At 41.5% G+C, this 26,797-nt stretch overlaps 3 protein-coding genes and 1 long non-coding RNA gene across 10 annotated transcripts in view; 2 read left to right on the top strand and 2 right to left on the bottom strand.

Annotated features, from left to right (window-relative positions):
- Positions 1-8,389: 8,389 nt before the first annotated feature.
- Positions 8,390-11,318, top strand: LOC119120379 (protocadherin-20). Its single transcript, XM_037247212.1, has 2 exons — positions 8,390-8,565; positions 8,677-11,318. The coding sequence occupies exons 1-2, from the start codon at positions 8,518-8,520 to the stop codon at positions 11,293-11,295; spliced, it is 2,667 nt and encodes an 888-aa protein (XP_037103107.1). The 5' UTR covers positions 8,390-8,517; the 3' UTR covers positions 11,296-11,318.
- Positions 11,293-26,763, bottom strand: LOC119120381. The gene is made up of 3 exons (XR_005097502.1): positions 26,750-26,763; positions 26,024-26,026; positions 11,293-11,385 (listed from the first exon to the last, which is right to left on the bottom strand). It is a non-coding gene; the product is annotated as an uncharacterized LOC119120381 (long non-coding RNA).
- tdrd3 (tudor domain containing 3) lies at positions 18,906-25,825 on the bottom strand. Of its 5 annotated transcripts, none has more exons than XM_037247213.1 (13): positions 25,628-25,825; positions 24,766-24,868; positions 24,398-24,463; positions 23,746-23,903; positions 22,312-22,453; positions 22,150-22,221; positions 21,931-22,074; positions 21,648-21,785; positions 21,199-21,370; positions 20,870-20,992; positions 19,933-20,789; positions 19,717-19,842; positions 18,906-19,549 (listed from the first exon to the last, which is right to left on the bottom strand). In XM_037247213.1, exons 1-13 carry the CDS (start codon positions 25,663-25,665, stop codon positions 19,433-19,435), a joined length of 2,256 nt encoding a protein of 751 aa, XP_037103108.1. In that variant the 5' UTR covers positions 25,666-25,825; the 3' UTR covers positions 18,906-19,432. The 5 variants fall into 5 exon arrangements, with proteins under 5 accessions (XP_037103108.1, XP_037103109.1, XP_037103112.1 ...); XM_037247214.1 differs by having other exon boundaries at positions 21,949-22,074; XM_037247217.1 differs by having other exon boundaries at positions 19,419-19,584; positions 19,712-19,842.
- Positions 26,524-26,797, top strand: part of LOC119120378 (protein diaphanous homolog 3-like) — a 45,553-nt gene continuing 45,279 nt past the window's right edge. For all 3 annotated transcript variants that reach the window (XM_037247210.1, XM_037247211.1, XM_037247208.1), the window contains exon 1: positions 26,524-26,655. The gene's annotated coding sequence lies outside the window, so the exon portion shown is untranslated. The remainder of the gene's footprint in view (positions 26,656-26,797) is intronic.

Genomic DNA, 26,797 nt, shown 5'->3' with positions numbered 1-26,797 from the left:
CTGAAACTTGAGAAATATCTTCATGTTGAGTAAATTACAAAACAGAGACAAACAATTTTTTTATTTCATACATAAATTAGTTCGTTGCGAACCTCACAAATTGGTATTTTGCTTTCTGCCGTACTTACTATAAATTAAATTAAGAATCGAAGCAGAACTTGCCTTACTTGGTGCAGCAATTTGAGTCACGTGATTTCAACTCGAGTCACTGATTTTATATGTAACTCGGACCAAACTATGCCCCGAGAAAGGAGAGGCACAGTATGGGTTTGGAAAAAAAAATAATTCACCAAGCAGCCAACTGAATAGAAGACACAACAATAGGTTTGTTAGTTATCGACAAAATCATCAAAAAACACTTTTTCTGAGTCACAATAGCAAACGCAAAAACAAAATGAAAGAGGCTGCTGTCGTTTTCCTGTTGAGAAAATCACTTGAGCTCATTCAATTCTTGTATGTCAACCTCCTTGTTTTCAAAGGCAAACGGCCTCCGGAGAGCTATTATCGATATTGGTCTTAATCTACAAATATAATGTCTGATTTATTTGGTTTTTTCCTCCCCCGATGCTGTCAGCAATGTGAAAAGGACACAAGTCATCCGGCTGATGGATGGCACGCAAATGTAGCTCGGGGCCCGAGGGTGGCCTGTGAGACAAATGTACCTCCTAATTCATACGCAAAATCACAAACAGCAACACACAAACATAGCCTCCAGATGGTTTCCCTTTTGTGAACCGTATGTAAGATCCAATTATGCATGTCCGCATAGTGTGTTTGTTAGTGTGCGGAGGCCGGGATTACAATAACGGAACAATTGGAATTTTTGGCCTTTCGGAGCTTTTATTTCTAGAAATCCGTTAATGCGTACAGAGCAGTCTCTTGCAATAAACAGTATCAAATTTTCTTTTTTTTTTATTTAAATTCCAAGACTGATCAGGCAGTTTCCATCATCTCGTGTGGCCCACGTATTTTGTTGTTGTTGTTTATATTGCTGAGTATATTGTTAATAAGATGATGGCAGAGTATTGCGATTTGGGCGTGTCTGCCGGCACCCAAGTTATTACGAGTCGGGTCATTTTATTTTACAGGTCAAGGTTGTGTGTTGTTGCCGTCGTAAAACGGCTTAATGTGCAGTATAAACCGGCGCTCCCGCATTACAACCTTTGTTTATCGTACATTTATCTTGTGCTTTTCAACTACGGGATCATTTACACAAACACGAGCTTTATAGTGTGGCAGATAAAGAGGACAGAATGAGATGCCAAGTGCTGTTATTATAAGCCGTAAAGTACAATCACTTGTTGTGTCGCTATATGGGGGAGATCACATGCTCGGGACGACCAGCATGCACATTTTCGAGCTAGCCGCTCGGCAATATTGAATATCAAATATAATAAATAAATATTAAAATCCCATATATGGTCACCTTGCCATTACACCCAGTACATCTAGTGTGATTAGATTTTTTATGTTCATATTGTGTCATTTTACGGCAACATTGCGTCCTGCTGAAAAAGTAATAGTAAGTAATAGTTGAAAATTCTAAAAGAAATATATAATTATAAGAAATAAATATTAAAATACTATATATGGTCACCTTGCCATTACACCAAGTACATCTCGTGTGTTTTTTTTTTTTCATATTGTGTAATTTTAAAGGAACATTGTGTCCTGTTGAAGAAGTTGCAATCGTGGCAAATTCTAAAAGACAAATGTCACAGACTAATAAGCCACAGTCACCGTCCCCTCTTCTCTTTCCTACCGTCAAGCAGCCTGAAAGCACCGAGAGGTCAGAAACGAACAGAAGTCCCACGCGGGCGGGCTTTAGCACTCTGACCTTTTTAGGGCCTCGTCCCTGATGTTCATTCCCAGGGGACGTCAGATTAAAAACGAGCTCAGAGGTCAAGTATGCAAAGGCATGCAAGGGAGATGGAACTCGAGAAGGTGAAAGAGGACAGAAAGTGATTTGAATGTGTGCGGATACGCGATCACAGAAAGGGAGGTCGACAACACACAGAAGGACTTCGATGAAGATGAGTTTGGTCTGCGGCACATCACAGGCCAATTACAGCTGTCGCTTCTTCTCCCCCCCACCATCACCTTCACTTGCTTCATCCTCTCACTTTCCTCTTCTCACACCTCTCCTACCTCTGTTCTAACCATCAATGTGCCGTCAGCAACAACAGATCCCCAAATGATACCAGTGTGCACTGGCAGGTTTTATCTTTCAGTGCTACAATAGAAAAAGCGGATCTCAAATGAGATAAGATTGGAGCCACCAGCGGTGACAACGGCAAAGCGATGCTGAGGCGCATGGTTTGAGGCAGTGCTTCACTGCCATCTATTGGTGCTTATCACATCAGCGCCGCCATTAAACTGAGGCAGCTTTTAACTGAAGGCTGGTGCCATTTTCTTTTATTAGAGGTCAACTTTTGATACAGCTGTTATATGGCCTGCGTGTCTCCCATGAGTGCCATTTGTATTCTTCCGTTATTATGCAGGAGAGCCGAATTCAGTCATATCCGTAAACCCCCACCGCTTATCCATTTCCACCAGTTCTGTGTAAAATTATATTTTGTGTGTCTGTGGTGTAGACGAACATTTCCCCTTCAAAAGTTTGATGACTAACCCTCTGCTACCTGCAGCGCACTCTGACAAACTAATGATGTGTTGAGTCTCACTGCCTGCTCATTAACCTTCTGTAAAAATAGCACCGAAAGTCAAATTATGTCGTTTTATGCTCTCCAATCACTTGATAAAATACATTTAGGATGTGTGTTAAATCTTTGTGAAAATGTCTTTGGATTATTTATGTCTGTTGTTTAATTTTTGCCCATTGTGTTTATTTAGTGCTTGCGCATGTTAATAAAGTTGGTTTGAAAGGGACACAAATGACGATCATAGGACCACTGCAGAAATCATGGGACATCTGGTGGAGACATCTGGAGCCAGGGGACTTTTAGGAGCTCCCAGCATCCTCTCACCTTGCGACTAAATTAGCAAAGTGAGGAAATATGGCGGGGGTAAACGATGGTGACAATCCAACAGAGGGAGGATCGTTGCGACAGGCTGCAGGGGCATTCGTCATTTGGAGGTCTTTTTCTTTTGCTCTCCCACAAACAATGGCTGATAAATAAGGGCCAGTGTGGGAGTTGTGTGTTCATACAGATGTTTGGAGGAGGCGGAATCTGGAGCATCCTCCTGTTCATCATGGCAATCAAGTAAAAAAAAAAAAATCTGCTGGGTGGCTAATTACTGAAACCTCTTCTGTAATTAAGAAGTCAACGTTTTGTCATAAAGTTATAAAAGTCATAAAATGCACACACCATTTTATTTACCGTGTGTACTATTTGATTTCTATCTCACGCACAAATATGCAAGCTATCAGCCAATCAGAGTGATCGACCCTGACACCATTTGGCATGCTGCAATCAAGCAATGACACAAACCTGCCTTAAATCTTCACAATTCCATTTTTTTCTTTTAGTTTGCTCTTCACAAAGTAGTGGTAATCTGAATGTTTTGTCAGTCGCTGCCCCTCTTAAATTGCTTTGGTCCAGACTCCTTCTCCCAGCTTGTTTTGATTCGATTCGTTGAATAAGCTAATCAGTGCTACCTTATTTACCATCGTTTTGCTTTCCTTTCCGCTCGCCTTGTAGTGCCAATCAGGGCAAACGCAAGAGGAAGAAGTAGTTTATTTGGATTTAACTTCAAGATATTCTCACTCAGACAGTATATTTTATGTTGTTCTACAATAAGCTAGATGGAAAAGGTCAAACAAAGCATAATATGACTTAACATAGCAAAATGTCTGTTTTATATAAATGTAAATAATTAAAATATAAATACATATAATAATATATAATAATAATAAAATAAATAAATATAAATATAACATGGCTATCAATCCTTGGTAACTATTACTTTCCCCCTCCCACAAAACCTTGATATGTTTTTTTTTTTATTCTTCCAAAGTTCTGTTTACATTTGCAGAGGTTAAGGGTCACTATTCATTTTACATCCCTCAAATTTGATGTGGCCGTAAAAACTTTAAAGCATTGGTTTAGAGGCAGCAAACGGGGTAAAGCAGTCCCCAAAGCTTTGCTTTTTCAGACTTGAGCCTGTGCTGAAAAGTCATCTTGACAGATGCACCAGTTTTATGCTAGTCCACACGTTGAAGAGTTAGCACGTGTCACAAAGAGAGAGAGATGTCAAATGTGATGTGGAAGAAAAGCCAATCCGCTTCTCTTTCCTTTCCCCTTGGCTTCATGTAAGGTCACAGTGAAAAAAGGTGGTGCAACAAAGACACTGAGCCACTCTGACAGCTTGACCCTTGAAAGAGAAAGTAGCCTGTCTATCTGATGCTCCGCCTCCCCATGCCCTATACTTTCTCCAAACTCCTCTCCTCTTCCATTGGATCTATTTTCTTCTCATCATGTGTAATTCATCTTTAACCTTTTCTCTTTTCTCATGTGCAGAATCGGCAATTGTGGTGGAAGATTAATATCCTCACCGGTCACAAAATTAGATACACCCAACGGTGTATGCAGTCAAACTATTTTAATTGCGTCTGCATGGGGACGTACGTGTCGTACGTCATTTTCAGATTCAAAGAATAAATAATGTTTAATTAATGCCTCTCTGATGCTGGATATATTAAAAAAAACTGGATTATCAGAGTAACTGTGTCTGCGGCGAGTGAGTGTATGAGTGTAAACCTGCAGACCCAGATACAAATTCCTCCGTTGGACTGGAATGTCAAAACGAAGTAATAAAAATGTTCAGGAAAAGACGGCCAGAAATCCATATTCTTCCTTTTGTTCCACTCCGCTCGTAACTCTCCAGAGGGCACGAGGACATACATCACCGGGAGACTCGGGTGACGTAGACTTATATTGCTTTTGTGCTGCTTGTCCTCATGCACAACAACCTCAAGCATACGCAAAGAGCAACAAACAAGGTTGCAGATTGCTGTACGTTCCGTCTCAGGGGGGGATTATTCAAGGATTTATCTCATCCTAATCAAAACAACACGATAAATGTATGTTCCAGGGAAGGAGCGTGGAGATACAAAGGAGGACATATACGGACATCATTTGTTGCATCCGCGCTTCCCCTCCCCACCATCTGGCATGTTGTTATGTCAGATGTGACCTTGAGCCAGTCCGTCGTATCATGACACGGACGCCGTGCTGTCAAATCCGAGCACTGCGCCAATCTGAATAAAAACACAACAACAGCATCCTAATGATGTGGCACCGAACAGCAGTTGCAGTCGCAAACAGTGAAGGAAAGGTTTGTCATATCCAATTAAAGCTGCAGAGGTGCTTCCTTCCCTGCTAAATACTTGGCACAGGTTACTCCTCGCAATTGGCATTACAACTGTTGCTGGTTAGAAATACATAATACATATTTTTATAATTACAGATTGACACCTCAACTGAATATTTTGCTGGGTGTAGTTGGAAGCGGTGTAGAAAGGAATGCGGCACACTGAGATATGTTTTTGATATCTTGCCCGTCCGAGCAGCGAGTCAATCAAATCTTTTGTTTGTGACACATAACGCACCATGAACCAGAACACTGCTTGCTAACTAGGTTGCCCTTTGCTCTGGTTTGTGCCACTAACTGTGTTTGCAAAGTTCACTATTGTCATGGCTTTTTTTTCAAATCGACAAACAGATGGATAAGAAACACTAATAAGATCTTAAAATTAAAAAAAATAAGAATGCACAAAACGGCAATGATAAGTATTTCAACACATTGAGTTAAGTCTTTGAAATCTAGTAGGGCTCTGACATATTAAATTGAATAATAAATGCAAGACCAACAGTGAAATTATCTTCTTTCAATATGGCGTGAAGTGATTTAAGGAAAATGTTCTGGAATATAATTAAACCTCTCAATTCTGAGCTACTTTGCCATTTTCTCCCATCTGCCAAATTTAATGAGCCAAATGAGCTTTGCGCTCTCCTGCTAAGATTTGTTTAACCATAAGAATAGATTCTCTTAACATTATAACCTCTCCAATGACCATAAAAACGTGAAAAACAGAGAAAGCAAAAAAAAAAAATCCAATCCAATTTTCTATTGACCCAGATGTGAAGCTAAATTGGACTTTCTTAAGTTGCTTACATTTGTTTTCTATCCTTAATTGACACCCTGCAGGAAGCACTCTTTAAAAAACCCAAACTAATGCACTCAAAAACTTTAAATTAAACCTTTGAAACAGTCAGCAGACGGAAATAAGTAGTACCTGTGGTGGGCTCAGTCAATAGAAACTTCATTACTGGTCGACCTGGCAGGTAATCTTCTTGGCGACTGCTGTGTGAGCGATGCATTGCACTGAGGCAACTTTCGGCAAGCAGGGACAGACAGACCCAGCGTGCGCCTTCAGTCACATATAAAGTCACTCACACTCTAACCACTCGGATATTTTAGTCTCAACCCGCCTCGCTATTCTGTCTGTCAATCAAACGCGACATCACCTCAATTGATTGCGTCTCGCTTTCTGTTGTGTTCTTCTTTAAAGATGAGCTTGGCACTATTACCAAAACATGTTCAGCATTTGAAAAGAGCCAAGAGAAGAAAAGCACACTGGATGATTTAGAAGACAGACCGACATATGAGATGCATTTGTTAGTAGATTTATGAAAATAAGCAGGTTTTTTTTCCAGGATTCCATCTATTTAAAAATCCATCACACTAAGCTGACAGTGCGCCAGAAAAGCAATCGGTTTTATTTCATTGTAAGGTTGTCCTGCAGCATGATCAATGTGTAGTTTATAATTCCAACCAGCAGATGGCAGCATAAATGCAAAGACATCAATCGGGCCATCCATTCTGCAGCCCTCGTGATACTCTTGGGTGAGCAACAGCCAAGCCCAGAAAATTCAACCTGTCATTTGATCTAATGTGGAAGAAAAATTAAATACTCATTCCCAAAAACACTAAAAAAAAGCCAAGGTGCAAAAAAATGACCCATGTACATAATTACCCTAAATAACTGGATTCCCCTAATTATTATTATTTTCAAGAACGTTTGCCCAAATGTTTTGTTACTGCTACAAGTGGAGCTAATGTGTGAGTGCTCATATCCATCTGACCAGCCACCAAGTTGTGTCACAGCTATCAAGCTTGCTTAGCTGCACTTTGATTAAAAGAGGAGACCATCGTTGATAAGACATCTGTTCGGAAATCTGGGAAGAGATTACTCAGCCTCATCTCACACAGAATCGAATGACGTAAATAAGTCATAAAACCCTTGGCCGGATTGAAACTTCCTTTTGTAACCCAGAAGTCACCAAGTTTTTCCACTTAGTACTGTCTAATTCTGTGCGAGTATAAATGCATATGAATTTAATCCCATAAATAAATGTAAAGTTTCTGTGTTGTTTTGCTGAGCAGGGACATTTTTGCATCTGCTGTACACATATGGAGTGACGATTGTTTGAATTGTCTGTTTTTACTCTACGCATGAATTTGTGTGGCTACTTTTATGACGGGCAACTTTTTAACTCGAACACATTGCAGCAACCGAGCAAAGATGTTTTATCATTCTATTATGGCCATTAAATGCTGTTTATTTTATCATTACTTTAAAAAGATAAGTATCAGAATACAGATGCTAGAATTAATAAAATATTAGATTTTTGGGTGGAACCTGCTAAAGTCCAACATTTACAAGCCATTTGCATCTCAGACTAACTCTGCAGTCACATTACCACACTGTAAAATCACAGCCACTGTTTGCGAGAATGTTTTGGGCTTTAGCGCTTTGATTAAAATGTTGGAAGGAAAGGGGATTTATTGATTATCTACATCACGATAGCGTGCTCGTTCGGGCGTGTGTGTATTTCCAATGGACTTCAATCATTATTTTCTCTGAGCAGTATGTTTCCAATCCCAGCAAACAGCTGGCCTGGCATTTAGAACACATGGGGATTAAGGGGTTGAATTATTTAAAGGCTCAATCCAGAATCAGACCATATCACTACTTATGATGCCAAGATCTGCCTTCTGATCATTTGTTTGCCGTTCATTTCATGAACAAAATGCTTGTGTGAAAGCTGGCTGTCAATTCTTCCTCATCATTTATTTTGCCTTACCTTTGTTTTTTGATTGTCATATAATCCCCCCAAAATTTTTATTTTTTTTGCTGATTAGGATTTACCTGTTACGATTCATATGGTAATTGCAGATGCCATGGTTTGTACTGATATATGAGTACAGGAAAGCCAGGCGTGTGATGATTTGTGTTAAAACCATGAGAAAAAGGTAACCCGCAAAGTACAGATGTCTCAGTGGCCGTAAGGGCTCATTGGATGGCATATGGGACTGATTTGCATACAGTGGGAGTGTCCCGAGCCTGCGCTGGGATGAACGGGTGCTTCAAGTCAGACAGCAAGTCGGCTTTGGACAAAGCAGAGACCTGCATGGCTCAAAATGCCTTGCTTGTTTCAAAGGCTACGCCTCCTGCTATAAGTGCAAACAGCTGGAATAGGACATACCTTAAATATGGTCAACAGAAAGCTCCCTGGACTTGGCAAAAGAGGGGGAATATGGGTAAGTGTTAACTTCAGAGTAGAAATTGATGAATATACAGAACTAAATTATATAGTTGTGTTTAGCTTCAAAACGTGTTCTATATTTTCAAATGCTCGTCTTGTGTTGCAGGGATTTTTCATCCTTTTGCTTTACACCGGCCCTCCTTCTTGCTTTGCAACGTTCAGTCAAGCAAAAGAACTCATCTATAGAATAAAGGAGGGTTTACCCAAGGGGACCTTTGTTGGAGCCATCGGTGTGGACTTACATTTGGATTTTACAGTTGACCCCCCCTATTTATTCAGCGTGGCTCAAAGGAGGCTCAGTGAACAGTATGTGACACTTAATAATCTGACCGGAGAGTTTTTTACATCAGCGACAGAGATTGATAGGGAGGCACTTTGCCCTCATAACCCAAACAAACATGGATGTTTCTTCTCCCTGGATGTGTTTGTGCTTCCTCAGCAATATTTTCAGCTCATCAAAGTGAAAGTCATCATTGAGGACATCAACGACAACAGACCAAAGTTCCCCGTGGACGAGATCGTTATATCCATCCCGGAAAACACGGCGGTTAACGCTCGCTACGCAGTGGAGCAGTCCGCGGTTGACCCCGACTTGGGTCTTCACGGAGTGCAGACCTACTGGCTCGTGAATGACTTTGGTGTCTTCACGTTGGATGTGGAAGAAAACGAAGGAGGGGAGCTGACACCCTTTGTCATCGTGACCGATTCGCTGGACCGTGAGACGCGAGCCGAATACGTCACGGATATCATCGCGGAAGATGGTGGGACCCCTCCTCTACTTGGTGCGGCCACTTTAAAAATCCTCGTCTTAGACGTGAATGATAACTGTCCCCAATTTATCCAATCGCACCTCAATGTGACCCTGCACGGCAATTCCACCAAAGGAACGCATTTGGCTCGTCCGCATGCTTTTGACCCCGACCTCGGTGCAAATGCTCAGATCAGCTATGCTTATAGCGAGCGTGTGCCAAGAGAGACCAGAAGCTTGTTCCACTTGGACAGAACTACAGGGCTGATCAAACTTGCGGGAAAAATAGACACGGCTACAGCCACGTTTTACAAACTCACGGTTCTGGCCAACGGACCTGGTTGCATTCCTGCCGTTGCCACTGTTGCCGTTCGTTTGGTCAAAGTTCAAACGGGACCACCTGAAGTCATACCAAGATACATCGCACAGGAAAAAGACGGAGTGCTGACGATTAAGGAATCGGAGCCGGTTTATTCTCCGATTGCTTTTTTTACCGTCAAAAATCTACAAGTCGGTCAAAGTGTGGACTGCTATTTGGAGGGTTCGGGTCCTTTTAGGATCGGACCGTATCAGCTGGCCAAAGACGAATACCTGCTCGAAACCACGGAGCCGCTGGACTATGAGACGACGCGGGGGTATGAGCTCATGGTAGTTGCTGAAAATAGTCAAGGGCTGGTCATCAAGACTTTCCTCAAGGTCGAGATTTTGGACGAGAATGACAACGCGCCGGTCTTTCAGCAGTCTTTTGTGGAAATATCGGTCGATGAGAACAATGCACCCAACACTTATCTCACGCAACTCCATGCCACAGACCAGGACAGCGAAGCCCGTGGGGAGGTCACCTTTCTCCTGGGAGGTGACGCCCCTGGCATCTTTGTTTTAGATCAGGTGACGGGTATCCTGAGCGTGACCACATCACTGGACCGCGAAGAGAAGGAAACATACCGCTTTATCGTGAGAGCGGTGGACCGGGGAATCCCGAGGAGGGAGTCCATCGCCACCGTGGTGGTGACCGTGCAAGACCGCAATGACAACAGTCCGCGTTTCATCAATAAGGATTTCACTTTTTTCGTGCCTGAGAACTTCCCCGGTTACGGTGAGATCGGGGTGCTGTCGGTGACGGATTCCGACATCGGGGAAAACGGCTGGGTAGCCCTTTCCATCCTCAACGGGAGTGACATCTTTTTGATAGACACCGGCCGAGGCACGCTAAGGGCCAAGGTCTCGCTTGACCGCGAGCAACAAGGTACATACCAGCTGTGGATCGAAGCCGTCGACGGCGGGCAGCCAGCGCTCTCCTCCGTAACCATGGTGACCGTACTGCTGTTGGACGTCAATGACAACCCACCCATTGTCCTCTTCCCTCAATCCAATCAATCCTACATGTTGGTTCTGCCCAACACTCTGCCAGGAACGTCCATCACGGAGGTGTACGCCGTGGATAACGATACGGGAATGAATGCTGTGATCGCGTATAGTATCATTAAAAGAAAGGGAGCTGAGCCCGGCTCGTTTTCCATCGACCCGGAAACGGGAAATATCACTTTAGAGAGGGAACTCAGCAATCGGGGCCTCTATAGCCTCCTGGTAAAAGTCAGCGATCACGGTCAGCCCGAGCCACTTTACTCCACCGTCATGGTTAACTTATTTGTGAATGAAACCGTCAGCAACGAAAGCTACATCCAGAGTTTGCTGAGCAGAGAAAATGAGATCGAAATAGAGGACAAACCTTGGCAGATCGGTCAATTCCAGGAGGTGCCTGAGAGGAAGGACACATTTCCGTGTAAAGCCGTCCTTGTTGCCCTTTCGGTGACATGCGCCGGGCTGTTCTTCTCCCTCGTTACAATGACGGCTTGCATATGCTGTAAAAGATTCCAGAAGCAAAAGACAAAATCGGAAGTTGAGTTGCCTCTTAAAATGAAGACGGACTCGATGCAGGTCAAGAATGGGAAGTTGAGGCATGTCTCGAACATTTGATGACACACGTGTTTACACCAATGTTTACAAGACGCACTGTGAGAAGCTCTTATTAATCTGTACGTGTGAGCATTTTCCATTTTTACTCAGCTGGCAGTGAATGAGTTTAACTTTGGTCAGTTCTGGCAAAGCGTTCTTTACAGACCCTCTCAGGCCACTTTAACACAATGTGACCCAACATATAGCCACAAAAATGATACAAAGATCTTATTTTTCTGGGGTTTGAATTTAATGTATTCTATATTTATAGTCGTAGAGTTTTCAGGTGTGTACAGTTGCACTACATCATGTTTGTAATATTTGAGCCATCTGAGTATGATGACGGTGCAGTTTCTCAATCTTTTAGATTGTGCACAGTGATTGCTTGCAATATGATTTTAAATTCTGAATTTTCTATCAAATGAAGGAGTGGAAAAAGAAAATGATGTACATATTGCACTCTTGTTTTCAACTTTGAAGGAACATATTTTATCTTTATAAGGCACATTCTTGGAGACCATCCACATTATTGTCATAGCTATCACACAATTGTTTTGTATGAACGTAACAAATATTTTTAAATGTCCTTTTTTGGGATGTTTTTTGGACAGACCACGTGGACCTCTTGTATTCCTGCATTCAAATATAAGACTGAGGAAGATTCTGCCCAATATCAAAATGTATGAGGAATTTGATCCATCCATTTCATAGTGAGGACTGACCTAAAAGTTTGTTTGTAAACGTTTCCGCCTCTCTCTTAAGGTTATGTTTAACTTGACAGTTCAACCTGTTTTTTGGCAGTTTTGGTCAGGTGCCACGATTGGCAAGATGTTTTTTTGTAATGAAACACAAGTTGTCATATGGCGCCATATGTTGCATCCAATGCATTAAGTTTGTCTGTGTTGTTAGATCATACAAATTACCCTCTTCAAATGTGCAATTCTCAATGTGTCTGTGAAATGTAGAAGAGTAAATATTAAAGTACTTATATTTTAGTATACATTAGTGTTTGGACTCATATTTGTGAAACGCAGGATGAAAAATCCAGTTCTGCTGTCATCACCTGCAAAGGTGACAACTTGGGTATTGCAGTCATGCAAAGAAGGAAAACAAACATGTATGGTTTTTTTTGCTTTGACTGTTTATCTCTGTTTTTACAACATGAATGCAAAGTGGGTAAAAGAAACTCATCGGGGATTCGCACCCTCCCAAGTGAGGAACTCCTCGGTACTACCCGTCTTTTTTAATCTCGCTTGGGTTTGGCTGGAACAACAACTGAAAAAAATGCAAACAAACCAGTACGAGTTGGAAACAGCATTGCAGCAGCACCGACACATGTCATGTCGGCACGGAGCACATCGGGAACAGCTCAGTGTAATCCGTCGTAATCACCTCTGGCCACCCTGTACGCTTCCAAAATAGGCTGAGCTATGATATTCATTTGACATAGAAATTCCAAAAAATAGACAACAACAAATACAATTTATGACTTTTTTTTTTCCCCAGAAATAAAGAATAATGTCCAGTGATAAGTTTCATCACAGATAAGGAGTTATCGTGCGAGTATTATTTAGTTTTTGTTTTTTCGCCACCCACAAACACATTGAATTCAAACAAAGAAAAGAGAAGAATAGAAAAAGAAAAACGAGTATGCCTCTTCAGAACAGGCCGAATATGTTCCACGGTCAGAATAAAAAGTTCTTTGTGACCTTTCTCTCCCGTTCATGTCCTTAGTATTTCTAGTCTGGAAAAAAACACAATTTGCAAGCACATACAACTTGTACAGCTAGTTCCTGTTAAAGGTTTCCAGTTCATTCATTATACAAACAGTTAAATAAATATCCCTACGACACCCCCTCCCCTCCCTCCGCCTGTCCCATCTATCTGTCCATCTGCCCATCTGAAATTACATTAAATTCTTAATGGTGCGGACAGACAGTAATTATCGGACTGTATAATCTCGCCAAGCGTGAGCCCATTTTGAGATTGGCTTGATTGTAATTTGGCTGCCCTGAAATCCAACAAATAAATGAAAACGGCCCAGGTTTGGTTACACCTGCTCCAGCAAAGTTTTGATCTTAAACATGCAAAAAACACAAGCGCGTGAAAAGGTTTTATGAGAAAATGATAAACATTGTTATGGTGGCACACAATATTCAAAACAGCTCACAAGATCCCACAATGGATAATCATTTCCCGAACTTCCCATCTTTATATTTGAAGTTTAACGAGTTTTGCATCCCAGCAACACACACAGATGCATAACAGATTTATTTTGGCTTTGATTTGGGATTCCCCACCCCCACATTTGTATGTAGGGGAATTCATTCTCTCATTTTCTCCAGTTCCAATGAATCACGAGAGTTCTTCATATATGGTGATATTGTTTTTTTGTTTTGTAAATGTTTATTTATGTATTTAAATGTATTTCGATTTATTTATTTCAATTTATTTATAGTCAAAACAGCAAAAGAGCACTCCAAACTCTTATTAAAGTGCAGGTTTGGACAACACAAGTCAAAGTGGTTCTTGCACAATGCAAACAAAAGGCTTTCAATTATCCTGCAATTTACTGTGGATGAAAAGTTTTTGCAACTCGTTTCTACCTGAAAGACACTCAAAGATCTTTTGCTGCTTCATTCACACACCTAACAATGCCCAATTAGAAAACTGCCCCTTTATATTTTAATAGTTTTTTGCTTTTGTTTTGTATGAGGATTTGAATTCCAAAAATGTATTGGCTACATGCTTCAAAAAATGTTAGCAAGAGCCAAACTGACAAGGAAGTTTAGGAAGGAGGCATTGGGGCAAATAAGCCATTAATGCCCTTTTCCATATGACTGATCTGAGGGGGGATCATAAAGAAGATGCCGTTTTAGGGCTGACAGTGTAGCTCAATTGTTGAATCATGCCAACTTTAATACGTGAGATGAACACTTCTTGTTAGTATGAGTCACTCATGCATTTCAGGAATCTTTTCTCTCTGCCAAGAGGAACTAAGTCCACACACCACATTTGGCAAGGAAAACTTTTTCAGGAATAATTTGGAAACATTTTTGTCAAACAAGCCCAACACATCCTGATTGGCAACTAGCCAATGTTTAATTTAATAAAATGTTTTAAAATTGTGTTGAGCCATGTTTGGGTCTGAATCTGAGAAAAATAGAGAATGATACCCTAAAAAAAAAAAGAAAAGTTGGTCTTGGATGAATAACTACCGTATTTTCCGCCCAAAAAGGCGCACCGGATTATAAGGCGCACCTTCAATGAACGGCCCATTTTAAAACTTTGTCCATATATAAGGCGCACCGGATTATAAGGCGCATAAAATAGAAGCTATAGTGCAACAAACTGAGGTTGACTAGGGTTGCGGTATGCATCCACTAGCCAATAACCAACGAGCCCTCTGTAAACAATCGCGTTTCTCAAACGATCTCCTATAAAATGATCGGAACTGACTAAAGTTCGATCTAACGCATTGGTACTACTTACCTATGTTTCCCTTCCATATCGATCCGTAGATTTACTCGAAACATTAACAGAGCAGCCTATTTTGACATGAAATAGCCTGGTACGTATAGCAGCTATCGTTATAGCATTAGCCATCCGCAAAGTCCCACGAGCCTCAGCTCGCAATCTCCCATGAGCCTCAGCAAAGTGTAAACAATCGCGTTTCTCAAACGATCTCCTATAAAATGATCGGAACTGACTAAAGTTCGATCTAACACATTGGTACTGCTTACCTATGTTTCCCTTCCATATCGATCCGTAAATTTACTCGAAACATTAACGGAGCAGCCTATTTTGAAATGAAATAGCCTCGCGGGTACAACAACTATTCGGTGACGCCCCCTGACTACAGTTACCGTAATGTTGGGAAGCGATGCGACCTTGTAATTTACTAGTCGTACTAAAACGTACTGAAACATTTTGGCAGAGCACTGTGGACAACCAATATGGATCAACAAATTCATCAATTGATCCATATATAAGGCGCACTGGACTATAAGGCGCACTGTCGGCTTTTGGGAAAATTTTAGGTTTTTAGGTGCGCCTTTTAGGGCGGAAAATACGGTAGTTTTGAAATCAGGGATTAGTAAATACTGTTCAAATAATTTAAAAGGGTGAATGGTAATAAAATTTGCTATCAATATCTCTCTTTTTAAAAAGTGAAGACAATTTATAATTTTAGTAATGACACAAAGTCAATGCAAAATATGTCTTTGCGGGTCATATAAAATTATGTGTCGGGCCGTATCAGGCCCCCGGGCCTTGAGTTTAACACCTATGGTGTAGAGGCAAGCGGTTCTGGAACAAATACATTCGAATCTCAGCTCACTCAACCTCAAAAGTCATTTTAAATCCAAGTTAAGAACATGTTTGACACGTCCAACTCGATCGGCCTCAGACACACCTCAATCGCAGATTGAAATGTGACTTGGTTGGTGTCAGGTTCTGCTGATGGACATTGCTCAATCTGCCACATGGCAGTAGGCAAGTTCATTGAATCACTCCCTTAATTAAAAATGTCATACAAAAGGATTTGTTTACTAGTCATGACGTCTGGCTGCTATTGTTTGAGCATCGTACAGTACGTACACATCTCATCAGAGAGACATCTATTGTGTCTATTGTGTTCAAACACGTCACTTCTAAAACATATGCAATAAAACACAAATGTTTTACGATATTTGAAAATAAAATTTATCAACTGAGTCATGAAGCAAATTTTAAGCTTCATTTTCCAATCACTAGTGTAAAAGGTTGTCTCGTCAACCGCAGCGTTACCACAAAACCAAAATTAATTAGGTTACGGCGTGTAGACTGTGTGTTTATTTACAGCCACACAAATACAAATTTCCTTTCATTTTCTGTTGTCTGAGCTTTCAGAGAACCTTTTACTCTTCACCATATGCTACCTCGTTATAAAAATCACTTAGTAGTAGAGAATTGCCATGACACCCATCCTCTCTGTTTATGGTGGATTTATTTTTTTCCCCTGCTTGCTGAAAGACACTCTCTACTGTTCAAAGGTTAATCCTTCTGTGCTTCATCAGACAAAGGCGATTATAAGTGACACAGTGAACCCTAATTTGGTGTGCAGGGGCTATCTTTGCTTTTCTCTAAGAACTGATATTCATTTTGTTTAAAATCAGTTTTTGGTATTGCAGAAGCTCATCAACATCAAAGAAGCACAGACGATTTGGATCCCCGCTGTATGTTTTTAAGTTCATCCATGAGGTCAGTGGGTCGGGGGAAAAGAGAGCACCAAACAACCTCTGGTGCTCATTTGAGATCCACACGAGAATGTATGTTTTAAATTATTTACAATGTTTGAAGACTTTCCGACCTCAAAGGAGAATAAAAATGTGACCAGTCACTGTGAAATAAACAGAACCATTTCAGGGCTGTGAATATCCAAGAGGCCTTTGAAGGAGATATGAGTTGATACTGAGAGTCAGAAAAGATCAATGGTGGATTACCAATATGTGGCAGGAGAAAGTAAATCGATAACACCAATCCAAAACTCCAACAGGATAATCTGACAATAAAACTGAATACTGAAAAAAAGAAAATCTTGTAGGAAGTAACACTTCTAAAGACACAGAATATCTGGTTTCATTTAGTTTGCCACTTCAAAAACATGACAGGAAACACTATATTCATTACAGATGGCCTCAACAGATTTTTTTTTTTTTTTAAAACACTCATGAACGTGACATCAATATCCAGCTGCTGATTCATCAACTCACCTTTCCAAACGAAGGCACTGTTTGAGCATTAGTGATACACGGCAACAAATGTTGGCGGACTGACCCGTGCAGGCTACGGTCGGATGCGCACCGAGAACACCCATTAGCACTTGACAGGCAGCCAGTACCATATTCATTATGTGTTGAACCTCGCTGTTGTGGAAACACGGATGCTTTAAACCCTGCCAAACTTTGTCCGTATATGTTATTGTTGCATCAGTCGGTTTAACGGCCATTATGGGGTCATTAAAAGGTAATGTTTTTAGCTCTCGTTTGGGCTGTTAGACCGCTGCTCCTCAACAACGTGAATAAATGAAGTTTAAACAAAAACATTGCCATCAAAAATGATTGTGCACCAAAGGGATCAAATAAATCAAATCTCAATATGTGCTCTGCAGGAATTACATGTATTTTTAATAGGCTTCTGTTTATGAGAACTACTTTTTCATAATTCCAAATAAGTCCAGTAAAAACGTTGATGTTTGAGTTGACCAAAGATGGACTCATTGCAGCAGGTGGAACTGCTGACACAGGGGTCCCAAAATGGGTAGAAATGATTCCATTCATTTGAACTTGCAGGCCGTGTGTCTCGAAGCAAATTCAAACAAGCAAATTCAAACAAGGTAAGCGACCGTGTCCCAGGTTGGTTTTGGCCAACGTTGCTTTTGTTACAACTTGCACTGTGCGAGAGACGTTTTGCAATTCAAATTGCATTTGCCAAGAGGTACCAACCGAGCATTCAGATTACATGTAATGCCACGCTGATAGTAGCCAAAAAAGTGGCTGGGCTATATAGTTGGGGAGTGAAAAGTTTGCATGAATTTATTTCACACTCATGGATGAACATTAGACAATGTGATAAATTCTAAATTAATCAGAATGCTGTGTTTGGACAAGTGTCAGTTCATTATTAGAAAGAAAATTTTAGGGTTGACTTCCTCTAATCCTGAAATGTAACCAATGTAAACTTTTGAATCTAAAGTCAAGAAAATGTGTCAATTCTCTCGAATGTTTGGGTTTGATGTAGAAATGTTACAAGAAAGGACACATTTACGGAGATCACATGGTTCAGATATCACGGCCACAAAAGGGACCGTGGTGGGGTCAGGTAAAACCAAAGATAATGGTCATTGACGATGAAAAGTGACATGAGAAGCCGGCAGAGAAAAAAGATGTTTTTGTGGTCTCCTCTCGTGGGGCGCAAAGCATTCCTCTAGCTGTGAAGCTTATCAAGTTGCAGAACTGGTGAGGATTCAAATGCACAAACGGTACTGAATCATTCCAAATTAACTGCATTTAAAAAAAGATTGGTCTGATTGAAAATCTGTACTTGATGAATATCTGGACAGTGCGACATTATCAGTCACAATGCAGTGAAGAGCTTCAATTTCAGTTCCTCTTGGATAACTTTCCATATCACCACACATTCATTATTCATCTACGTCTATTTGGCGCCTCAGTAGGAAAATAAAGCAAATCTATTGGACCGGTGACACAGTATAGCGCCGTAACCTCGATTGAACCCTTTGCGCATTGTGCACGGGTCTCCTGCTGCAGGTGCGGCTGTAATTGGAAGCCGGGCGCAGAATATTTCCTGATGTGTACAACTTGTCCCTCACGCAGTGTAAGCGGCATTTGTGTGACGCTTGAAGAAGGAAACCTTTTGTCATGTGCAAAATGATATCTGTGCAGTGCAAGCGGCTCAATTACAGGGGAAGCGATTGTTTTACACGGGTGGGATTTGCTTCAAAGAACAAAACCAATAAGCGCGGCGCTGCTTGCTAAAGTCGCTCCAGATGAGCGCTGGGGACCAAACAGCCCTTTGCGCTTTCTTTTACGTCATTTTCATTTGTTCAAATCCAGAATGCAACACATGTGCTCGGTAGATTAGGTTTTATTTCAAGACATCCATGCGCTTAACAAAATCGAGTGCTCGGTGTTTTTGCATTGTAAGCCCTTTGAAAAGCCCGCCGTGTCTGTGAACGGTCAGTTTAGGAGTCACTCGGGATTCACCAAGAGAGCCCAAATTTGATTGAGAAACACACTTGGTTGAGGAGGGAATCACTTGACGAAGGCAATTTCTACATTCCAATCGCATCGAATAAGGAGAGAGTTCAGAGGAAGACATCCATCTGTTACAGTCGTTACATCATTCCAGCAATATTTTTTTATTTTTATTTAACAGCCTGTCAGATGGGCTGTTTAACGTATATTAGAAATAATAATACAAGGTTAGAAAAATATCCGAGTGGATAAATGAGATGTTGAAAATTAATTCCTTAATTCAGTTCATAGTTGACCCATTTTCTAAACAGTGACATTTACAGAAGAGAAAAAAATAATACCACTGAGGGGAAGACCCTGCAATTGCATGTAAATTCACCTGCCAGGCAAAAATGTTGCCATCAATCCCGCGCCCGGGGTGGTTGGTAATACTGTTGTGTTGGTCTCGTGCGCCTCGGTTGTCCGTCTCCGCCGCGGCGAAATTCTAGGGAACTGTCGTAGTAGCCGTCATCTTCCTCCTGACGTTGGGCAGTTAACAGTTGAGAGTTGTTAGCTGAAATGTGATTTCATTGATTTTTCATGACAATGCGTAGTAGCTTCGGCATCATGGGCTTTTTTTGCCGAGCAATACGATATTGGGAGACTATTTGAAATGTTTTTGTGAATGTGTCATTTTTCACCTTACCAAGATGTCGGCGCTGACAGGCTTGAGGTTATGGAGGAGGACCTCTTCGCAGTTTCCATAATCACTAAACACCACCACAGCTGTCGAGCCTGACGGATGCACAGCATCGATTCTGGCGTGGTAGAACTTTTTTTCCCCATGTGTCAAGACAAAGAAAAGTGTCAATTAAAGTCTGCGGCAATTTGTGAGCTTCAACTGAATGGAGCAAATTCATACCTTACTGTCTTCCCAGTACAGGGCAAGGCATTGATCTCCGGGTTTCCACGTCCGATCGACATTCCAACTTTTCATCCCTCCTCGAGGACCTTGACCTTTACCGGGCCCAGACTTTCTTCTAGGCCCGGGGTTATTATGAGGGTTCCGCCTCGGAGGCTGATCCCTGTAAGTAGGACCGGGTGTATTGGTTGGCTTGATTGGCCCAGTCCTTATAGGTAGCGCGTCTCCATTTTGGTAATTCGATGGAGCTCCTGTCAGCAATTGTGAATCCTGCAAGCTTCCTCCCTTTGGTGGCGCGCTATCCTTTTGACGTGCGCCAGAGTCAGCTCGGTCAGCTTTCCCCTTCTTCCTCAAGTGGTTTGGGATGGGGTGAGGGATTGCATCATTTGCTGAAGGATTTGACAGTTTCGATAAGGGCGCGTAGTCCTTTGGCCCTCTCCGGGGAAATGGGCCAACCGGGAGCCCGACGTCATCATTTCTTGACTGCTGCGGAAACAATCCGACTGATTCCATCTGATGTTGAGTTTCCTTCCTCAAAGACGGCGTCGAGGCAATATGCTCGTTTTCTATCTCTTTCCTGTCATTCGGTTGTCTGTCTGGTGTTCCCCGTGACGACCTATCGTGACCTTTCCACTGCTGCTGGGCCGATGAAGTTTGCAAGGATATACAGTTCGAGACGGGCTCCTGGCCTGGTTTGGGAAAGTCTGCGTCCCTGTGAAAGCGGGGCGGTCTGTCGTTCTTTTTTTGCCGATAGTCGTTATGTGAGGAGAACTTGGTGTGAGGGGCTTCTTTGGAGTTAAAGTCTGAGCCGTGCCAATTGTTGTTCTCAAGTCTCTGGGGGGGCTGGCTCTTTGACTCTGAAACACACAAAAAGACGCCAATCGATGTGCTATGCAGGAATTCGAGACCAGGCGGTAAATCACTCGGCTTTACCCACCATCAATGGAGAAAACGCCCATCTTGGATTCTAGGAAGTCAAATAGCGTACTCGGTCCAGAGGGCCTTCCTCCAGCCTCCTCCTCCTCACCATTTCTGAACCGGCCTCTCCCCCTACCTCTGCCTGAATAAGCCCCACCCCCAAATAACAATTCGTTACGGACAAGTGAGCAATTCAAAGTAATACACAGTGTGACAACTTTCATCATAATCTCGGATTTTAAGGACTTTTTCTAGCTAACTACAGTATATACGTCCATTTAGGTAGATATTGTTTACCTTTGCTCCCACTGACAAACAAATGAAATCCCACATCTGTCAATTACAAACCTCGAGGCTGAGACTTGTCTGCGCCCGCAGAGTTAGGCCTGCTACTGGAGGATCCGGTGAGAAGACTGTTGAGAGCCACCTCAAGATTGTTGTTGTTATCCATTAAGGCCTGTCTGGCTGCCTCCTTGTTAAAGCCCATATCGATGATGTCTCTTAGTGCACGCTCGTCCACCTGTGCACACGGAAAGAAACGCAATCTGGTTGGAAGGAGCTGCGGGATGTTCATTCGCGTAGTCGTCCAAAACGAGTAAATATTTTCCTCAGTATAAGGTTACAAACGGGTTAACATGTCTCAAACAATCAACATTTAAAACACTCAATGTTTTTACTAAAGAATGTAAAGCTGCCTGAACAGAGAATCCGTAGATATCAGGCTGTCTCAGTACTGCAGTTATTTATTTCCTTCTTTAAAGAGGCCTAAACATCTGACTAAAATCAGGTCTTCTCACCAGCTCCCGATAGTTTCCATCTTGTCTGTTTTCATGTCGCTCAACCCTGTCTTCCCGCCTATACTTGTCACGACTCCGTGAAGTCGTGGTGGATAAATTGCTTCCTGCGTTTCCTCCTCCGCCAAACACACGGGGACCCTAACAAGGAAACATAAAAGGACATGTGGAACCAAGCTTGTGTGAAGCAAATAAAGAAAAAGCAATTATGCTAAGATGAAATTCAAGCTTAGGTCTACAACAAGCCAAGAAATGCAAGTCAGCGTGCGAGTCGGGTTTGAGCTACCTCTTTGCCTTTGGCCACCTCGGCAATAGCTGCCGTACGCTGCTTTGCAAACTCGTCATTCTCCTCAGCAGTCTTGACTACACTCTGAAGGGTTTTTCTCTTGTCAAGCTCTTCAATGTCCATTTCATCCTTCTTTGCATTCTTCTGCAGAAAGCAATAATTTTTGTTAGTTTGGATTTTTTTTTTTTACATCATAATTATCTTAAGGGTTGACCTTACCTGGCCAAATGCCAAAAAAGGAGGCGGCCCACCTTCTGCTCCGATGTTGTTTCTGCTGTGTTTGGCCAGACTCTACACGTGAAGTAATAAAAATATTAAAATGCGTTTCAAAACTATCCCTTATTTCACCAAACAGGCAAAAAAAAAAAAAGCAACCCTTACACGTTGCAGTTCCCATTTCTCCACCATGTGTTCAACCTCTCCACCAAGAATAGAAATGTTCGAGTCATCAAGGAGCAAAAACCCATTTCTAATCAGGACTGTACCCAGGAGCTTAAATTTTGTTCCAGGGGGAGTATTAAGGCTGAAAAGAAAACAAAATCAGACATTAGTGCACAAAAGCAGTTTGCTGAGAAGCTCAAGAAACACTTCAGTTTAATCATGACTGATCCTAGCGTTTTTTTGTTTTTCTTAGCAATAACTGAATTTATTTGTATACAAATCCAGATAATTCCAGATCTAGCGCAAGTCGTTCACACTAAACATCAGCTATCAGCTATTTTTTCACCAGATGCCAATCTTAGCAAAAAGAGGCAGGATTTATGATGAACACTGTCAACTATGGCAACGAACAAAGTGATCTGTGCCTGTCACTGACGACCCAGTTATTACAAAATCCATGATCAGTATTTGAAATCAAAGGCACTGGAGGGTGTTGTCATGTTTCTGAAAAGTTTGACTTGACACGCACAAAAAAAGACGTTTTCTTTTTTTGTTATCCAGACGATAATATAAATTTGTGGGAAAGCACTCGACAGTTGGAAAAGTTTCCAGGATGCTCTGAGATCTTCTCCGTTTCATAAAACATGGCCTGGAATAACACATTTATTTTTCTGCCAAACAATTCGTTTCCTGTAGATTTACCAGCTACTTTTGCCTTTCCCTTATGTATTTCTCCGTGCCATGGGGCACTGCCAATGGATTAGATATGCAGGCTCGGGTAGGACGACTATAAAATAAGATCCAGATGCTTACTCTTCTTTGTGGTAAATGACAAGCCCCTGTTCTCATTAGACCTGAGAATGCATCAGCCTCATTCATTTGGGAAACAGACAGAAAACACGGTTCATTGTTCATTTTTTTCCCCATAAATTACTTTTGTCAAGTTCAACTTATTCATGTGACCACTGTGTCATTTTTATTTATCGACAGAGGGGTCCCAGCAATGTCGTCCATGTATGTAAAAAGGGGATTCGTTCTTCTGTGGTCTCGCTACCCATAAGGAAGTCAAGGCCTCCACTCAAGCCCCTCCACCTGTGCAGGCTGTCTGGTCACCATGGTAGCAGTCACCAAGGACACCATTGCTTGGCTAGAGAAATAATTCAGGCTGGGAAATGTTACATCAGCAGCTGCCGCATGGAAATTGCAGATAAAGGGAAAACTGAATCGTGTGTCTGGCAAGTGACAAGTGTTGACAAGGTGGTGAACTGTGGACAGAATTTCACATTTGCACATGCATATACTGCAGTACAAGGTAGCAAATTGATATGTAGAGCGCAGATGGAAAAATAGCAATGTCACTCAAACGACAATATATAGTTAATAGAGCAGAGTTGAAATTATTTTTAAAAATGTGAGAAGGGGTGACTCAAGCACCTGATTTTGCTAAGTTGTTTAAACTCCACTCCAGCACAGGTGGTATGGCCATCTGTCATTTGCAGGCGCAGCATTCGTAGCCCTCCTTGGGACTCGATGTCTTTTGGTGCGGAGATATTTCTCGACTTCTGCAGCTGGAGAACGCACGGACCCTCCAGCTGGCCATATATAAAGATAGACATTGGCAAAAAGAAGTGCAGAAAATTAACAGCAGCAGCAAAGAAAGATTTTTTTTTTTTCTTCTGTAAATACATGTCACTCTTGACTTCTTTTATCATGCTGCATTTGGAGAGCTTTGGAATATAATCACAACTGAGTCCATTTTTCATTTCTATTTCTTTGTTGAATGGAAAACAAGCAATCCATGCATAGCGAATTGGGTGAGGAAAGAAAGGTGGGAGGAAAAAAAACCGTAACCTGCATTATGCAGAGTCATTCATACAAATTGCATGAGCTGCATGACGTTTTTGCGTGGGTGGTGTACGTTACACATAAAATTATGTGTGGATCCACAAGAGCAATTTTGACATTTCCACTTGCTTGACAGCCCGAGTATGAACAAACGTGGACCCATCTCTCATGTTTGAAAGTACGTTAGAGCCATCTAGTGACATCTAGAAGAAATGCAAGCCAGCTCAAATGTTCAACTCACCTTTTCAACCCTTCCACTATTGATGTCTGGTGGCAAAAATTTCCTTCCAATCAATCTGAGATCAGTCTGCAAAAGGAATATTGCTTAACTGAGAGACACCATCAACAAATGATTTACTTCTACTAGAATACGTACTACAAGGATAATAACTGCTTGCTGCAGACATCATTAAGGCTAATTCAGCATATTTGTTGTTACCATGACAACCAGTGCATTTGTTCCATAGCTTCGATATGTTGAGATGACCACCGTTGTAAGAAAGAGGTTCAAAATTCAATTTAACAACATGTAACTTGGCTTGAAGTCACGTGCAAAGACACACGTGCAGGACCTCTGTAGTTTGTAGAAGGAAATATTTCTAAACTCACATCAAGTGCAATGCTAATGACATCTTTAAGTGTAATGTTCTCAGCAGAGCCTTTCAGTTCAGCAGAGCCTTCCAGTTCAGCAATGCCTTCATCACTGAGGTACCTGTGAAAATAATAAGTTCATCAATTGATATAACATGCACCGTGTAGTAAAATGACATACATTGAGGAAAGTGAAATTGTAGCCTTGAAAATTGCCCTTGTGGGTACTCCGGTCTCCTCCTACATTTCACAAACATGCATGGAAGATAGTTTGTAAATTGCCTGTGTGTGACACCCTGAACTGCTTTTCCTAATGCAATACAACACGACTTTATTTACATTGCACATTTCACAACCGCTGCAGCTGTAACAAAGCATTTAACATAAAACTTAAATAATAAAATGCAACATGCTAGACAGTTTAACTGATCTGTACTTAAAATAATCAATTGTACAATAAAGGGGAATTTGAACGAAACTGAAACTGTATACACTGTAAACAGGTCGTTACTACTGTTATTATCAGTGTTGATGTTATTATTATTGTTACTATTATTGTTATTGTTAATAAACGTTGCAGCAGCAGCAGTCGTAGCATTGTTATTATCATTGTAGGACTTGTCGTAAGGACGAAACCCCGCCAACACACACTTCAAGTGGTTAGCCTACTTGTAATTACGTGCTACATAGTTATGGCTGGCTAAAACGTTGTGATCCTGCTTTGGCTTTGAAGCCAAAACCCCAATATTAACACATACTTAACATTGTGTTTTTGTGGATGTGGGGACCTTTGTGGTTCTCCTCCAGCACGAAGTTCAAAACAATCGAACACGTTTTAGTTATCAATTTGTGAAGCAATATTAGCTACCATGCGACTTACCAGCCCTCGTCGGCCAGGGACTCTACCAAAGTGGACATTGTCGCCCAAGTAGACGGTAATATGATGACGCGGTAATATAGTCAAAGACATGCAAAAGAAATCAAATTGCGCGATACTCTACTACATCTATCCGTAGGTTAATAATAATACCCGCTACGTCGAATAGCTTAAACGTCATCTACGTCACTATTATGAGACAGGACGGCGTGCCAAAGAGTTCAAAACAGTTCCCAGTTTTGCGTTGTCTTTCAAAGGAGTGGAGTACAGGGCTGCCTTTATTTTTAATTTTTGAATATTTCTCTATGAATTTAAACATAATGCAATTAATAAACCCTAATTTGATTGAATGTGACATGCTGAAAGACATTTATCAAAGTGAAGTACTTTTTTCTCTACTCACTTCGATCGTTAATGTCACAAAAATACCTATTAAAGGATTTGGTGATTGATATGGCTCGATCGCCCACAAAAATCAGGATCTTGCATAAGGTGCACCACTTTGTGAAGAAAACAGAAAACACTTTCGACAGAGTGTTTCTCTGTTAAAAATAATGTAACAGCTGTTACACTAGTGTAACACTGTCAGTTGTGCTTGTCCAGAATCATCTTATCCACTAGATGGCAATACATGCACATGTAAAACGGGCAAGGAGACGCACTGTCAAAGAAATTACTAAACAATTCAATTTCTGCTAATAAATGTTCGGATAATGGATGGATGGAAAAATGTCTACCCAGGAAAAAAAAACCCAAAAAACCAGGCTTTTGAAATTAAGTTAGTTGATTGGCAGCAGTGATAACCAAACAATTGCACGTTCAACTGAAAAAAGGAGGAGTTAGTACCCTGATGGTTCCGCCTCCACTTTTCAGTGGACGCGATTGGTCAACTCAAACAGGAGAATTTTTACACCTCTGCGCGGGTCTGTCGAAAAGGCAAGTACTGCATGTCTTACAACAGTTTTCGTACTCGGACGTAATCAGTAGACATAAAGCATATCTACAGAGAGAGACTACAACGTCTTTCCCAGGTTAGTGCAAAACTAACACGTTGACGTGACACTAACAGTGCCCAAATTGGATTAGCGTTGTGTAAAGCTACCAGTAAATGAGGTTGTCGCAAACCTGCCATTGACAGCTATGCAGACAGTTGCTATGTGCGAGACGCCACCG

The sequence above is a fragment of the Syngnathus acus genome, chromosome 3 (genome assembly GCF_901709675.1).
Source record: "Syngnathus acus chromosome 3, fSynAcu1.2, whole genome shotgun sequence".
Taxonomy (NCBI): domain Eukaryota; kingdom Metazoa; phylum Chordata; class Actinopteri; order Syngnathiformes; family Syngnathidae; genus Syngnathus; species Syngnathus acus.
The sequence above is the reverse complement of the archived record's forward strand: the minus strand, read 5'-3'. Positions and strand labels throughout refer to the sequence as shown.